Below are 18317 nucleotides of genomic sequence, written 5' to 3'. Positions count from 1 at the left end.
AGAGACGTCTGAAAAATATCCTATTTTCTTTTTGACGTCTCCAGGATGTCTTCAAAATGCATCCTAAAGATCTGTGCCATATAAGGAGCGGTCGATATCGGCACACTGAGACAAGAGATATTTAAGAAATAGTACCCAGATAGCACAGAAGTTTCAAAAAGCTTTCAGAAAGATTTCAGAAAGATCTCAGAAAGATGCAATGTTTCAGAAACATTTCTGAAAGCTTTTTGAAACTTCTGTGCTATCTGGGTAGACATTTATTCGGTAGGTATTAATAACATATATTTGCTTATATTAATATAAAATATTTCTCAAATAAGAAAATGTATATTTTCTTCAAACCTTAAGAAAACCTTAGTTTTTCATGCAAGCAGTTGTTTATTCTATTTGAATAAAACAATTTAGATTTCAATAAATATGTTATTAGTACTCTCCCATTAAAAAAAATATTTTTTAGATATTTTCTTCTTTTAGTCAAGAACACACAGAAAGAACTGGGAGGCTAAGTTTTTACTTTAGTAAGAACAACGTATAAAATGTATAAGAAACATTGTTATATTTTGTAGTCACACGAGATAAATATGAAAAATTTTTTGTCGCATGTTGGTAGTCAATATATTCGTATTTATAATTACAATAGTCGTTTTCGTCAAGTGTGATTAGTCGACGAAGGCACCGGCGATAGAAATTACAATCGGAAGTGTCAGTGCTCTTCGTTTATCTACGAGCCGCCTCCGCATCTCCCCTCCACCGCTCCGGACCCCACCGATAGCCGCGAAACTTTACCCTCGGATATGAATACTTCGAATTTTTCTTAGCGGAGATATCAGAACGTCGATAGTTCTCGGGAGTTTCGAGAAAATTAAAGATTGTTGACGTTATAAGAAAGACGTTTGAGTTCCAGTGCGATAGCTTCAGGTAAATCTCGTCCCACCTGAGCGTCAAAATATTCTTCCAAAGCTGCGACCTCTTTCTGCCAAAAACTTTTCGGCAGTCGGAACAGCTCCTCCATGTCCACGTTCTCTTTAAGATTGTCCACATTAATAGATCCTGGCGTCGGTAGCATGCCGATAGCGGACTCCGCGGCGATGTCCTCGCCGTCAATCCTTCGGAGAATCCAGTCGAGGACACGTGAGTTTTCGCCAAATCCTGGCCACAGGAACTTGCCGTCGTTGCTTTTCCTGAACCAGTTCACGTGGAATACCGACGGCAACTTGGCGTTGTTCGCGTTCGCCATGCTTAGCCAGTGCGAGAGATAATGCCCGAAGTTGTAGCCGAAGAACGGTCTCATCGCGAACGGATCGTGCATAATTATTTTACCCTGCAACGCACGTCAGACTTAGTTCAATCCATTCTTCTCAACGCTTGCTCTTTCATTTCAAGATTGATTTTGAAGATTTTGAAGATTTTGAGTTTTACGTACACACACATACACACACACACACACACACACACACACACACACACACACATATTTCTTTTTTTTTTAATTTAACGCAATTAAATGTTACGATACCTTGTGTTCAGCGGCAGCTGTAGCCTCGGATCTCATTGAAGCGCCGATGAAAACGCCATGCTGCCAGCTTCGAGCTTGATAAACTAAAGGTACACCCTCGGGCCTTCGGCCTCCGAATAGTATAGCGTCAATTGGGACACCGGCTGGATCTTCCCAAGCAGGATCGATTATAGGGCATTGCTTAGCTGGAGAGCAAAATCTCGAATTCGGATGCGCGGCTGGCGTTTTGGAACCTTTGACCCAATCGTTTCCTCTCCAGTCTACCACCTATCGTAAAATGTAAGCAATACATTACGTATTCACGCATGTATACACATGTCGCTGTTTAGTCAAGAAAATAATGAGAGTCATAGTTTCAGCGCAATGCGGTTATTTATTACACAGACATATAGAATAAACTCATCAACTTCTTCATGAGAGTACACAGTCTATTCTATAAATCTATGATATATTGTTATCTTCTAAAAACTGAACGCTAACAATTGTTCATATCATTATATCATCATTTGTTCATTACCTGGACATGTTTTCCAACTTCTTTCTCCATTCCTTCCCAATAGACTCCGCCGTCGCTAGTGGAGGCCACGTTGGTGAAGATGGTATTCCTGAAGATCGTCTTCATGGCGTTGGGATTCGTCGCCGAGCTTGTGCCGGGTGCGACGCCGAAAAATCCATTCTCCGGATTGATAGCGCGCAATCGTCCCTTATCGTCGAATCTCATCCACGCAATGTCGTCACCGACGCATTCGATTTTGTACCCTGGCAGAGTAGGCTGCATCATCGCTAAATTCGTCTTGCCGCAGGCACTCGGAAAAGCGGCGGCGATGTAACGCTTCTTGCCCTTAGGATTCGTAATGCCCAATATCTGAAACACGGAACAGGTACAAGGTTCTCTTTATTTCATTTCCGTTTCTCGGGTCGAAGTCACAGCAATATCTTGTTTATGTATTATCGCTCTCGCGAGAAGTGTTGATGAACGTTGATATTTGGCCCCTAATAATCCACGCAATATCTCTAGTTATGATAGTAGTCATGATACACCATATATATATTATACTAGGTCGCTTTATCGATACGATTACAAGATAATCCGCCTCGTTAATAACAAATAAGCACGATATCGCTCGCTATCGCGCCGGTAATACTGTGAGAAAGAAATAGATTATATCGAATTCGATTGAATAGTACGAAAATGGATTAGAAAAAAGAAACAACAGTATCAGATACGTACGAGCATGTGTTCGGCGAGCCATCCTTCCTTCCTGGCTATCGTCGAGCCAATGCGGAGTGCGAAACATTTCTTTCCTAGCAAGGAATTGCCGCCGTAGCCACTTCCATAAGACACGATCTCATTCTTGGCAGGTCGGTGAAGGATAATCGTCCTCTCGGGATCGCACGGCCACGAGTAGTTCACGATGGTCTTGGAATCATGCCTCGGAACGCCCACCGAGTGCAAACACTTGACGAAGTCGTCGTTTCCCAGAGTCTCGAGCACCTTACCTCCCATCCTAGTCATCACCCTCATCGAGCAGACCACGTAGGCCGAATCGGTGATTTCGATGCCGATTTTTGAAAGTGGGGAACCCACGGGCCCCATGCTGAAGGGAATCACGTACATGGTGCGTCCTGGTAGGGGTCAAAGAAAAATCAATTATCGTTGAGAGAGGAAGAGAGTAAGAGAGTTAATGAGTCGTGAAAATACGAGGGAAATTCTATTAACCTTTCATACAACCCGGAAAACGTTCCATGATAGCCTCGTCCATGTCGTTCGGGGAGATCCAGTTGCCGAGCTCTCCGATTATGCCTTTACGCGGTGTAGGGATTGTGTCATTCTTTACGTCTGTACTGATAAACGTACGTTTCTCGACACGCGCGACATCCGCGGGGTTTGTTTTAGCCAGCCAGCTGTTGCATATTGAGAAATTCGATGTTGTAAATTAATAGTCGCACGATATAAAGGTTGGAATCAAGCGAAGCCGGGGAATGGCAAATACAAGACTTACCAGTTTTCGTATTTCGGTAAACTTTCGATAGTGTCGTTTTTCTGGAGGATCTTCAGTAGCTGCATGTATTCCGCTTCCGTACCGTTGCAAATGTAAATATCCTTGGGACAGCATAGCGAAGCGCACTCCTCAATGTAGTGGCGAAGTTTCGCCGAAATCTCTATCGTCGATGCATTCAATAGCGGGATTTTGCCAACATAATCGTAATCGTATTTGATCGACGGATTTTTCGCCGCGTGGGTTACCAGAAATTTCGGGATTCTGGAAAAAAGCATAGCAGTTCCCCGTTTATTAAATCCTATCCTCACGATCCTTATAATGGCGTATTTGTATGTGACGTATTCTTCAATTTCCAATTCTTCATCAGATATTTTTAATACAACCGAAAAAAATATAATTTCCTAATAAAGAAAGAAAAAGCAACTCTAATTGTAAGGTATTTTCCGCAGTCTCATATTCCAAACGAAAATTTTTACCGAAAGAGCATTCCTCCTCTAATGAAATGAGATGATATTGCGCTTGCAATATTTCACTTTTAGTTTCAGAAGGATTGATGTATAAGAAAATTTCACTGAAGATGAGATCGTATTTTGATTTTGGCTGTACTACGCTATGCGAAAGAAAAGAGTAGAGCAAATTTTGCTTGGTTCCATAATTTGCATTGAACTTTACTTTTACTTTTGCTGTGAGCCAATAGTTAATGACTCTCAGGCGAGCCCACCGCCTGTTTATGGCACTATCGCTCGAGCATAAATAGCACTCTTGGCTCATGGTCATCGGAACCTTGCGAAACGAAAATTTTGCTTTCCGCGTGCTGCAAAATGTGACATCGTTGCGTCAGGGAAACTCGATTCTAAACCAGGACGTAAAACATTAGCGGTACTCATTAGCAGCGTGATGTCTCCTTTCATTTATCGCGACTCCTTTGTTTCTACTCGATTTCGCAACACCTCGCTTATTGATTACAATTTTTAGCTGTGTCCCACTTAACGTCACGCGGAGGATTTCAGGTGGACTTCGCTTCGAGATGAGATTTCACGACCGGGTCATAGTTTAGTCATACAGATACGTGATGTTAAAAACTGGAAAGTCACGATAAGCGATGATCTCCCTCTCGCCCCTCCTTTCGACTCCTCCGCTGGAGGAAAATTCGACTGCGGATCGCTCGGGGAATCTCCCGTCGCTAGATAATGCGATAGAAGTGGGACGCTTATACACGCCACTTTATTCTTCGCGTAACTTTTTATTTATGCAGCGCGGACGCTTTCACATTCGCTACTTATAATTGCGTTCTACAAACACCTGCGATTCAGGCTCTTATTGGCCTCTTTGCATCGGACTGATTGTCTATTCGAGAGCCTACTCTAGTCTCTCTTAGATAAAGCGTTTATTTGAAGCGCTCACCGCGCGTATTCGCGCGCTTGCCTTGTGTTGGCTTTTTAAATGCATAAAAAAAAGACTCTCATGATATACGATCAAAACGAAAGTAAGAGTCAATGCTATTGTTAGGACGATATGCAAATATACAGTGTAGAAGATCGGTGCCGATCGTTTAAAACCTCTTCGACGATGAATATCAATTTGAAACGTAAAAAACACTTGTGAACGCACACGACAGGCAAATGAATAGAGACTGTGGTGTATCGACGTCAAATAATTGATGTTTGTGACATTTTTACGTTTCAAATGGTTATTTATCATTGAAGAAAGTCCAAACGATTGGGAGCGAAGAATTCATTATTTATTAAATGTAAAGGCTGTCAAAATTTCTTAGAGTGAAGTCTCGCTCCAAACAAGCGAAAAGTGGCAGTATTTTCACTCGGAGCAATAAGATACTACCACTCGAGATCGCAAGAGCGAATGCTTCATTCAAGCCTTGAATGAATTCTAACTGCACATGAGTGAGTCGTTTCAATCGATTAAAGTGAATGCGTTTCTATAACAGTGAAGTACATCATTTGTACACTCTTCAATTTCAAGTGAAAAAAATATTCACTCGATGATTCAGAGCGGAGAATTCATTCCGTATGATTGAAAAGCCGCTCGAATTCGAATGATTCGATGATCGCTCTATATTCTTCGGAGTAAAACGCCACTCCAAGAAATGCAGAGAGAGAAAGAGAGCACCGTTTCTTCTCCTTATATTTTGAAAATAGAGGCGGAAAATGGTAGCGCTGAAACAACTCTGTTCAAAGCTCGCTTACTTCGAGCTTTCATTTCCCTATGAATTGTGTCAATCAATCAGTAATATAACAAGCTGTTCTTATGCTATTCTTAGGGCGAAAATGTGGTGGACGAGTACTTACGGGGACTGACGATAAGTCTCGACGGCGTGTGGCATCTTGCGAAGTCTTTCGTTTCTGAAAGCGGACGGTGTTAACAGGTGTATGGAACGGCTGTTGATCTTCGTAGCATGAGTCCAGTTGAAATTCGTCCGTTCGAGAATGCTGTCTCTGAAGCCAGAACGAACGAAGAAGTTCCTGCTTCCGTCGAACTGCCGCGAAATTCGCGTCAAGTCCTGCCAGCTGATAGTGTGGAGTTTGGGCGGCATACTCGTCGTATTCGTCGGAAAGGCTTCTTTATATGCGATATCCGAATATATTGTGTGCGGTCGAGCCTCAGTGATTCTCCGGTCTGATTGGTTGATGAGTGTCACCGTTGGACCACCGCGATAAGATAGTGGGGAGCGCGAGTCCGCGGTGTCGTCCCGGTCACACGATTAACGACGGAATGTACGATTCACGCGGACCCGCGAGCAACAGGCGGCCGAGCCGTGGTTTACGTGGCGGAGCCGATTGCACTTCCGAATAGCTGTCGCTTTCCTATGAGCAGCTCCACGCTCACTCTCGCCCGCGTTCTCTCGTCGTTCGGAATTCGGACTGGTCTCGATAAAGAGATAGTTGAAAACCAAATGACGCGCGCGCGCGAGAGAGGCGCGTAGCACCTTTTACGTCACGAGCGGGCGGCCGCCTCGGGTTGCGAGGCGAGGAAAGCGAGAAAAATTGCCGGACGGACTCCGGTTGTTCGGAGCGAAACGGGTTTGCAATATCGAACTATTAAATGACAAAGAAGCCGCTATACACGTGCATGCGTATGTGCGTGTGTGTGTGTGTGTGCGCGCGCGTACGTGGGCGCATTTGTTGAGATTGTTGTCCACCTCGGGAAAGCAAAAGTCACGGATGTTGGCGGGCGAAAACGATTAAACCCGCTTTCGTATTAAGTCGAAATCAACGCTCAGACGCTGATTTTATACCGAAAGCCGTTAAACACTCTCGCTGTTCTATTTTCGCGGGACTGTGTGTCTCGCTTACCGACTTTCTGACTTTCCGCTATCTACCTCACGCACACGCAAACGCGCCCATACGCACGCACCGCAGCCGCGCACACGACTTACTTACACACCCACTGGCGACAAACGGGTAAGACTACTATCCGTGGCCCGCAATTCACGCAATTATGGGCTCCGACGAAAGGGATCCTGTCTTTTATTCGGCCACTGGCCTACTCGACATTCCATACAAAACAGTGATAAGTGATAAACAGCCATAGGAGAATTTTATTTAATCTTGTTTCCGACTAGGCGATACGCGGCGAGGGGAAGAGAGAGAATTATATAGCACCGGGTAAATCATATCATTGTCACTCGGAGTCGCGTTTACGCGTTCGCGATACACGCACGAACTTCCCGACCGTCTCGCAATATCTAAACACCTACGCAGGTAATGTAGGCACATTTCAATATATAAACTTGAAAATATATATATGTATGTATATGTGCGTATATATTTATACATATGCATATATGTGTACGCAAATATATATAAAAGATAAAAAAGAGTAGCTCTTTCTTATCATTACAAGATAAAAGTAACGGGACCACGTGATATTTTCGTAAAAAATGATCTTTGTTTCTTCTTTAAAAAGATAAAGAGAATGTAACTCTGTTTATATATATATATATATATATATATATATATATAAATATATATATATATATAAATATATATATATATATATATATATATATATATATATATATATATATATAAACAGAGTTACATTCTCTTTATCTTTTTAAAAGAAGAAACAAAGATCATTTTTTACGAAAATATCACGTGGTCCCGTTACTTTTATCTTGTAATGATAAGAAAGAGCTACTCTTTTATATATATATATATATATCAACACATTTAAAATTTATGTATTAATAAGAGCATAGAGTAAGATGCAAAAAGAATATTCAATCAGGACCAGATGGAGCGTAAAGCGCTTTATCGTTTTCAATTACCGTTTTGCGTCTTGTCACGAGTTTAAGTATGCAATTCCGCATTTTAACACACATCATAAAGTTCGTACCCGTGGAAGAATTCAGAGGAAGAAATTAATTCCACAAATTGAATGATTGGGAAGCCACGCGAGCGGACATATCTCACCGCTGGAAATAGTATTATCGAGCAAACATCTGGAAATAAATTGTAATCGCTACGCGGTCGTTAATTAAACTCGTACGCACGAAATAAATGCGACGCATAACATTAATATCGGTTACAGGTTATAGCAGGTTATACAGGAACTCTAAAAATAACTGTTATTCCGGTTCTCCCGAGTGTTTCACGACCGTAAGATTATGAATACTCAAAAAGAAGAAGATGTTAAATCGTCCCCTCTCTGTAATACCGGATAATACCGGCGTTGTTCAGTTCGATTGAGCGACGATCTTCCCTCCTTAGATCCTCGGGAGCCAATTTTATTCCATCCCACCGGAAGTGACATTTTTTCCAAGGTGACGCGTATCTTCTGAATACATTTTTAGCGAGGCTGCAAAAACCTAAATAGGACTAATCATAGCGTAATAAAACATTATCTATTTGAGAGCTCTGAATGCTATCTCATGTGTAACAGGGAGCACACCGATATGGCGCAGCGAAACTAATTAAGCGATTATTAACAATCGCTTCTTGTATATGACTGAAGTAAACGGAGTAAATGATGCAATAGTATTTGGAATTGCTGCGCGTCTTTATTGTACATGTCCGAGGAAACACAACGGAACGCGTATACGCATAATGGAAGAATTAAAAGAACATGAACGATAGCTCGTGGATCATAAATAAGCACATTTTGTTGCATTTTTCTTTTTTTTTTAATGAATGCGACTTTGTCCTTTCGTCGTTATCGCAGAAAATATCGGATTTATATTATTATCACGTCCAGACAGTAGGTGGACTACGGACTAAAGTCAGGAGCGGATCCCCGTACAAGTATATACATCGTCGACGAAGCGGCGCCCGGCAGTGACGGCTCCACGGTCAACTCAACTTAAATAGTCTATTGAATTCATAAAAAATCACCGATATTCTTACAAGATTCGCGGAATGTAGCAGACCGAGACTATTCAGCGTTAATAAATATTCGCAAACGAGACTCTGCTAGTTACGTTGTAGTAGTAATATAGTTATTACACGCGTCGCCATTCCTCCAATACAATAGACCCCATTATGCGAATTGCTGCAATTATTTTTCTCTTAACAATTATCAGAGATAATAATTTATTTCGCCAACATATGCGCAGGATATATAAGGAAATGGTGGCTTTTATGTCGCGTATAGAACATAATTATATTACGCGTGTATTCACTCGTAATCTGGCGGGTACTATTCCATCCTTGTTGGTCGCATTTACATAGCCGTCAGATGATTTTTTGATATCGCTGGAAGTTTTAGAATTCTGATGTACGTCGTTACATTAATAATATTCTACTCTCGCGCGTCTACGCTGCCGAATCGCAGACTCGCGAGTGGCGAAATCATGCTTAACAGACACACGCACAAACACATGCACAAGTGGCCTGACGTATCTGGAGGCTCGCCCGTATGGCCTACGACTTGCTTATCGGAGATATTGCATAAGAGAAGGCTCGACTTGGCATGATGTATATATCGATACTGATTTCATAAGAAAAGAGAGGGGGAAAGGAGAGGAAAGGAGGGGAGAGAAAGAGAATAACATTTTATTATTTTCGCCTTTGCGCTAACGTTTCTTTCTCATAAGAAATGTCATGGAAAATAACCTACATGAGAATTATAACTAAACGTAAACGGATGAAATAATTATTTTAATTAATATTATAATAATTATTTTAATGTCTTATAAGTATCAGATGCACTTTCTTATCTTATCACATTTGTTTTACGTTAAAAGCATAGAAATTGTAGAAAGATCGTGCGAAATAGGCAAGTATTTAGAGTTTGGAAGTTTAGATAGACGGAATAATGTATGAAAATTATACATATTATTGTAAAAGAAAGAAATAATTATTATACCATGAATATGAAAGGGGAAGAAGTGATTATTATACTTTTCTCTCTTTTCTTATCACATTTATTTTATATTGAGGAGACAGAAATTATAGGAAGTTTAGGCGAGAGAGGCACGCGTTTATAGTCTATGTAGATGGAATAATACGTGAAACAGTTAATACGGGCCAAAGATAGGAACGTAACGAACACGCCACCTCATACCACTTCTCCTTCTACTCGCTGATATTTTTACCACCTTCAGATAACTATGTAAATTACCACGTGTAGTGAGAACGTGAGATGGTTTAAGAAAAGTTTTTTTACTTTTTTTCTTTACTGCAAATAGTTATGATTTCCTAATCATTTGAATACGATATGTATTCTTTTTTCTCTTCCTTTATCATGAAACGCTTATTTAGCAAAGCGAAAACATTTATAACGTCTGATACGTATTCGCCAGCCTCATTGCCTAACGTATTTACAATAAAGAAGAAGCCCCCTGCGACGAGTTGAGCAATTGCGGAGCGGCATTATCATGGTCTTTAACCTCCGCGCTTCGTAATAAAGAGGGGCGATCTCCGGAGACCCGTGCTCTATTTTTGAATTGAATATTACGAAACATCATCTCGATCCGTGATATTGCAGGGGAATAATTGCAACGTCTTTTATTTATTTCGTCAGTTAAACGATCGCGCGAATGAGAGCGAGAGAGAGAGAGAGAGAGAGAGAGGGAGACTTGTTTTTCTCTTTGCTCGATCTTTAGGAGCTTGACTCGCACGACAGATCTTTTCTTCACCATACACATACAAGTATACGGGAACTGTCTGCCATACATTTTCAAATTTTCGTTAAGCAACGATCAATTGTCTCGATTGTCTCGATTATCTCTCGATTGTCTCGATTGTCTCGATTGTCAGAGAAGAACATATAATTAAAATTAATATTTGACAGGAGAGGAAGATTGAAATTGATGTCGCAAGTTATAGAATGGCACGTACGTATAAATCAAATAATATTACATTTGCGAAATTACTGACGCAATCTCCTATTAAAGATCCGAGCTATCCTATCATCGAGCGTAGCTCGAGATAATTGCAGAGCACCGATATTACCGACCGTTTATAGCCACTCCGGTATCAATCAGTGGACGTTTGACTTATGTGCAGTTATCATCCGTGCAGAACACGCATATCATTTGATATATTCTCACATATGATACACAATTTTTTCATGACTTTTTTCATGATACGAAGCTGCTTTTGCGTCGATCGATTCGTCGCAATTATTCTACGTACAAAAGAATTTGATAAAAAAGTGTAGAAAGTACACAACTATGTGCTCCTAAAGTTCATAAAGGTAACAGCATAGATTCTTTTGCAAAAAGCCCTTCTTTGTGTCTCATATTCCGCGGTATGTATCAGCTGTTCAGTGACAGTTCGCCAATCGTAGAGGCTGTAGGAACCATAGAAGCGCCAAAACAGAGGAAGAGGTTTATTGTTTGGAATACAACCGCAACATGGCTATCTGGTGATTAATAATCGAGTGATACGTCAATAGACAAAGGAGCAGCGCGATTCTCGTGACGAAGTGAAAGCAATTCTCATGACAATTCGAACCACTTCGCGCGTGGCGTACAGTTCCGTTGTTCCGAACGAGGCAGTACGAGAGAAGAGATAAGATGTTGGAGCTCGAGGTGGTGCCCGAAAGGTCTCTTGGATGCGAGCAGTGGGAATTTATTTTAGGCAAGTGACGAATCGGAGAGAGAGCATGTGTTATTGTTATGATCTTCGCGTGACGCGCATTAAATTGCATTCGCGTCAAATTTTATTCGACACCACATCGAGTCGTACGATTAAATGGAACAGCTGATCGCTATCTTGCGACATCACTATGACCGTGCCTAGCTACGCACTATAACTCGTCCGACCCCTACTTTCGACTTGTTTGTCTATTTGTACATTGCGGTCGTCAACGAACAATATCATATTGTTATTTATTTGTTTTTCATCCTTTGAGAATTTGTCAACACGATGTAATGCGATATAACAATCCTTTTATGTATTTTTAATATTCCACTCTTATGACACTGGCATATACGTGAGTAAACAATAAATATGTTATATGTTGTGACATGTATAATCAACATGTACAGATGTTTGTGCTATCAATATAAGAAATGAAATGAGAAAAGTATAGCTATAGATGTCAAGAGCAATACAACATAGAGAGAGGCAGCAAAACAACACTTACCACAGATAGCACAAAATATTCTGCAATCATCCAGAGTGTATCCGGGATGTCCTAGATAGAATCTTAGGGAATCCAAGATTATCTCAGAATGTTTTGTACTATTTAGGTTGTCACCTGTCACATTTAAGTACTTATAAATGCTAACTTATCTACCAACTTAAGTACTAACTATATACTTTTGTCGCAGGTATGCATTTTTCTCAGTCAGTATCAATAATACAATCTCAAGTTGGCGTTATAAGAGGAGTGCAAGTACTTTATAGCGACAGTGTAAGTATATTTATTATCTTTGTATGATATGAAAATATTGTTTCTAAATATATACCAAATATTGTATATTGAAAGGTATATATCAAGAATATTCTAAATATATAGCCAAACAATTAACAAAGTGATATATTAAGCATTAAATGAAACATTTGCAGAACCCATTAGATGTAGATCTAGTGATAAATTTACCTCACGATGGAATTCGACTTATATTCGATCCCATTGTACAAAGACTTAAGATAATTGAAATTTACAATATGAAGTTGGTGAAATTGAAGTACTGCGGCTTGCCGTTCAATTCCCCAGAAGTGTTACCTTCGATCGAACAGATAGAGCATTCTTTTGGAGCCACCCATCCTGGTGTTTATGACAGTGAAAAGCAGGTATGAAATTATTCTTAGCATTTGGCCACAGAGGTGTGCGATATTGCAAAATGGACTATTCAATGGAAGTAAATGATAAAATAAAGTAAGTATTTGTGTGATATGCATAGCATACAGTAACAGCTGTAATAATTTGTAGGTGTTTGTACTGAACTTCCGAGGACTGTCATTTTACTTTCCAATCGACTCAAAGTTCCAGCCCGGTTATGCTCATGGTTTAGGCTCGTTGCAGTTCCCCAACGGAACTTCTCCTCTAGTTGCAAAAACGGCGATTTACATTGGAAATATGCCAGCCGGTAGTAGCGAAGAACACGGCTCAAAAGCACCGCCGCCACCTCTACCACTCGTAATTATGCTCTCAGCATTGGCCACCTTTGCATAATTTCTCGAAATAAGATTAACGAAAAGATAATATGTCGCTAACACATTCGTCTTTTAACAGGTCTGTTATCATAACAATTTGTACTTAGAAAAAGCTGATATCATTAGAGACAAAACACGCACCAGAGGGCTCAGATTGCATCTTTTCACAGAAGGTAGTTCCGGAACGAGAGTACTGTTGGAACCGAAGAAACGATGTTTAATCAAAGAGGTTACGTTTCGCAATTATGCCCGGTTCTACTAACTTTGTTTGACTTAACCAGCTAATTATTTCAACGGAACTGACCATTTCGCGCAATTTCTCATTAATCAAAATTGACAAATACGATTGGTCAATTTTGTTGGGACAACTATCCGGTTAAGTTAACCAAAGCTAGTAGAAACGGGAATTAGATCATATGCTAGAATAAATATAAATTTAACATCACAATATTTGAAAATATTTAGACATGTTTAGATGTTTAGTTCAGGATTTGTGTGATTGATTGAGATTATGTTTTATTATCTCAGGTATTATTCGGTGACACCTGTGAAGATGTTTTAAGTGCACTTGGTGCCCCATCTAGAGTATTCTATAAAGCCGAGGATAAAATGCGTATTCATAGTCCACACGCGCACAAGCGTGACAAAATAAGACGTTCAGACTTCTTCTATAATTATTTTACTCTAGGTTTGGTGAGTATTATATATTTGCATTCTTATATATTATTCTCTCTCTTCTATATTTCCTATTTTTTATATTTGCCATACTTCGCAGGATGTTTTATTCAATGCCAAAACTCAATGTGTAAAAAAGTTTGTACTTCACACAAATTATCCGGGTCATTACAATTTTAACATGTATCATCGTTGCGAATTTTCTTTAACTTTGCCTCCTGAGAATAATTCTACGGAATCGGGAAAACTGATCGATGTTTCTCCGTCTCCTGTTACAGTGAGATGATTTTTTTAATAACTCTTATTATATGATATTATATATCATATAATAATGATAATATTATACATCATATTTTCCATTATTAACGAGAACATAATTTAATTTTATAGATCACTGCCTATACAAAATGGGATAGAGTGAGCGAGCAACTGAAGGCAAGTGCACGTCCTGTGGTGTTGAATCGTGCATCTTCGACAAACACAACCAACCCATTTGGTTGCACATTTTGTTACGGTATACGGGATGCAATCGTCGAAGTTATGGCAAACCAACATATCGCGAGTGTAACTTTATACAGAGCAGCGTGACGTTGATAATTTGCACGAAATGACGCATTAGATTGCGAAACTTGAGACAACAGTAATGAACGATTATTCATGGTAAAGCTGCTTTATCTTCTAAAGTCTTAAATGTAGTGAATCGAGGTAAGAGAGAGGGAGACAGAGAAAGAGAGGAAGAAAACGCTAATGAAATCAAGTCTGTTTACTTTACTTGCATCTTCCGCAATTGCAGTTTCTTGGTTATTTTTCTCTCTTCTATTCCCTGTTTTCTGTGCAATATCCTAACATGTGTAAATTCATTTTACTTTACATACAAAAAATATTAGAAGAGATGTAACTAAAATGAACAGACTAAATTAAAATGGAGATGGTTATACGTAAAGTAATGTTGAGTAAAACGTATATTCGTGAGTCACTTGTGGAGTAATTTTGAGTATACATTTGTAAATGTATTAGGATATATTTTACACATTTTACGAGCGCTAATACATTTACAAATATATGTTTAAAGTCTTCATTCGTTATTAGTGAATATATTTTGCCCAACATACGCATAGAATATTGAGCTTTTTTCTAAACTTAATACTATCACGATTTTAGAATACAAGAATGTTATATAATAAGTTATGTAAAGCGTGAATATTAAAATGATAAAAAACCAGTGGTTATATATAAGATGTATGAAATTCATATATTACATTTCAAAACACTTACGTAGTTACATGTGAGATATAACATTTGTCTTCAAGTGTTTTCTCGCAGCTTTGAATGCTTGAGTAATTTTCAAGTTGATTTTATCTTAACGAAAATTTCATTAGGAACTATTCTTTTGTATGACTAATCATGATTGTAATATTCAACATTAAATATCTTGACTAAACAACTAGTTATATTATAATTAAACAAAGACTTTGTTACTTATGTGTTTATATCTAAATATTGACATCTTTTTATCTATATTTAGAATATACTTCATCTCATTAAGAGAACCTATTAGATTAAAAAAGAAAGAAAAAAAACAACATTCTTTCAAGACTTACATATTTATACAAAATCTATATTTTATCTTATGTTTTATAAGTAGGTAGCAAGGTGTAAAAGATATAATGACATTCAACTAAATTTAATATGGTATTTTCATCCTTTGTTGTCATTATACAATCATAATAATAAGACAATTGTAATCGATATAATTTATATTCGTAAATCTTTTAACCAGATAATTATAAAGACAAAACAAAAAAAGACTAGGTCAGAAGTAACATATAAATTTTTATAGATGAAATATTCTTTCTAATTAATTGTAAGGATTGTTATGACTAATTAACATATGATATTATCCTTAGAAGAAATAAGAGGATAAATATCCGACTTTCGTAAAACAAATTTTTTAATATGGATATGAAAAACTGAAATAGATAGAAGTGGTGTGTTAATAATTATAAAATATAAAACTAAAAATAAATCTAATTATAACACTGCGATTGATATTAAGATTCTCCGATAAGTTATATTAATAATTTTGAATTGTAACATTATGTAACATTAGGAACGAGTAAAATGTAAAGAAATATGAAAGAGAAGAATTCTTGCAGCCAAGATTCACATAAATGTGGGTTTTTCCCGTCAACAAAATACTGACTAATCAAGCAAGCTAAAATACAAGCTGTCTTTTTTTAAATGGCTCTTTGAATTTTAAACTGTTTTTATGACTAATATTTATTTGCATTACACTTATATGACACATATCGAATGGGACATATTTCTTTTCAAAAGCCTGTCTAAATAAAATTTGCAAGAATTATTCGCGCATAATTCTTTATGATTTCTTCGTTTTAGATGTTATAATACGAGCTACACATCAAGAATTTTTAATCGCTTATTGTAGACAACATTGGCTAAAGAAACTGTTATACTGTGTACATTACGTATCGTGTTGACATCGCTTGATTTTGCTCTTTATAAAATTGTAAGTTCTCACTCCCAGCACAAACATAGCGTAACTGAGCGATGAAGAAATTAATAAATTATAGTAAAAGTATGAGTCACACTATCTAACGTAATAAAAATATTTGTTGTATCTATACATGTCTATTTGTTAAATTATTTTCCATCTTTTTAATAGTTATGAGCACTTTATCATTATCATAAGCTGCAAAAACGAAATTGGCCACTCATAAAAATAGTATATATTCTTGTCTATTTCGTGATATGCGAAAATAATGTACATTTGCAATCCTATAAATGATATATCTTGTTAAAAAAAAGTAAAATCTTATTTAAAAAAAGTAACTAAATTGTATAAGTAGCTTTACTTCTCTTATGTGCAATATGGTTGTTTAAATATCCCGCGCTTTATTAATACGATTAATTTACTTTAAGTTGGCGGCGGCTTTTTAGTTATGTAATTTACAATAATACGAATAATACAGGAGACCAAACAACTCGGTTTGAATCTCGGTTAAATAGTTTAGCGGGAAAATTTGATGAGATATAGTGAGATATAGTGGATCCAACGTTAAGAACGCAACTTTGGGATATTGGAAAATTATTTTCAACACTCTGAGCGTATTACTGAGGGAGTAGAGTGACATTAACACACATTGTCATCCAAGAAACGATGCAGAACAAAATAGGCACACGTTACGTCATTTTCAAAAATATACCTTTGCAAACGCGAAAATTATATTAAAAAACTGTAAAAAAATATCCGAGAATATGCTCTAAATGCTTACAATATATGACCTAAATAACATGTAGTAATATGACCGACTTTCAGCCCATACTCGAGAATCCGAAATTCCTACGACGCTAGTTGGATTCAGCGTTATGAACACGACTTTGGGATATTGGAAAATTATTTTCAAGATACTTGGCGTATTATTGAAGGAATAGAGAAAGTCACATTGACGCACATTGTGATCCGGGAGAAGATGCAGAGCGAAATAGTCAAACTTTATCCAATTTTCGAAAATACATCTTTGCAAACGCGAAAATTACTTCAGAAACCTGTAAAATAATATCCCAGAATAAAATATGCCTAACGAACATAGTAAAGGCGCACTTTGTTAGATGGCGTCTCGAAAATGCGCCTAGCTCTGGCTATTAAAATCAGGCTGATGGTCGCTCTCATGCTTCTCTTTGAAAAAAGAATATAGAATATTTTCAAAACATTCGAAATGGATGTTGGAAATATCGAATTGGATGTCCATTCTCGTAAGAAAGGTTAGTACTCGGGAAATATTATGAATGAGTCGCGTTAATAAGACAGAGAGAAAGAAAGAGAGAACGAAACAATGATTAATTATAATAAATAACCCCGTAAATTACACGCAGACAAAGATAAAGTTATCCTTCCATCAACTGTCCCGAGACGAGTCAAGCTGGCGTCGCAAATTTTCACGAAATGGCATTGTCCGATCGTAAAAGAAATTAAAATACAAAAGACACATACTTATTTAGGCGCTGCCAAAAGATGGATAAGTTTTCCTGAAGATAAATCAATCGTACGTAAACACAGAATTGTGCAGGAATAATGATACGTAGACAATTTTAATTAATCCTTACAGTCCGGGCTGTTCTTTAGGTGACTTTTACAGACTTTGAACTTTTTCACATACGTCAAATAATAGATTAATAAAAAACATGTTACCATCGTCGTGCTAATATATTTATTTATATATATTTGCATAAATTTCAAAATATATTATTAGTAAGACATTAAAAATTTTTGTGACGTATGAATATATTTGTATATTTATTTTTTTATTTTTATTGAAAAAATTTTAGTTATTTTTTAAGTTTTTTTTACCAATTTGTATGACAAAGTTTGATAATAATGATAAGAAGAAAAATTGTATTTGTATTTCAGAAATTTGCTCCTGCGTCGCTACAGTAGCTCCCTAGATTGTAAAGATTAAACTTTAAATTCTTGAAAGACGGGCGAAAAGGGGTAATATATTTATCTTTTTTTCTTTTTTGTAGATCTTTCCAGCG

The 18317-nt window shown here is 37.7% G+C and overlaps 2 protein-coding genes across 5 annotated transcripts; one reads left to right on the top strand and one right to left on the bottom strand.

Annotated features, from left to right (window-relative positions):
* Positions 1–532: 532 nt before the first annotated feature.
* LOC116848564 (phosphoenolpyruvate carboxykinase [GTP]-like) lies at positions 533–6946 on the bottom strand. Its single transcript, XM_032824799.1, has 7 exons — positions 5826–6946; positions 3520–3780; positions 3237–3421; positions 2748–3142; positions 2034–2381; positions 1517–1783; positions 533–1321 (listed from the first exon to the last, which is right to left on the bottom strand). Exons 1-7 carry the CDS (start codon positions 6068–6070, stop codon positions 863–865), a joined length of 2160 nt encoding a protein of 719 aa, XP_032680690.1. The 5' UTR covers positions 6071–6946; the 3' UTR covers positions 533–862.
* Positions 6947–11156: 4210 nt separating this feature from the next.
* On the top strand, positions 11157–16407 carry LOC116848566 (UPF0183 protein CG7083). 4 transcript variants are annotated; one of them, XM_032824802.1, is made up of 9 exons: positions 11157–11175; positions 11269–11561; positions 12257–12339; positions 12495–12722; positions 12862–13068; positions 13165–13314; positions 13614–13778; positions 13861–14037; positions 14151–16407. In XM_032824802.1, exons 2-9 carry the CDS (start codon positions 11498–11500, stop codon positions 14346–14348), a joined length of 1272 nt encoding a protein of 423 aa, XP_032680693.1. In that variant the 5' UTR covers positions 11157–11175; positions 11269–11497; the 3' UTR covers positions 14349–16407. The 4 variants fall into 4 exon arrangements, with proteins under 4 accessions (XP_032680693.1, XP_032680694.1, XP_032680696.1 ...); XM_032824803.1 differs by lacking the exon at positions 11157–11175 and having other exon boundaries at positions 11229–11561; XM_032824805.1 differs by lacking the exons at positions 11157–11175; positions 11269–11561 and adding an exon at positions 11584–11916.
* Positions 16408–18317: the final 1910 nt, after the last annotated feature.

This window comes from Odontomachus brunneus, unplaced genomic scaffold (genome assembly GCF_010583005.1).
Source record: "Odontomachus brunneus isolate Ranch 3 - 2012 unplaced genomic scaffold, Obru_v1 Obru_scaffold_097, whole genome shotgun sequence".
Taxonomy (NCBI): domain Eukaryota; kingdom Metazoa; phylum Arthropoda; class Insecta; order Hymenoptera; family Formicidae; genus Odontomachus; species Odontomachus brunneus.
This window is presented reverse-complemented; position numbering and strand designations above follow the sequence as displayed.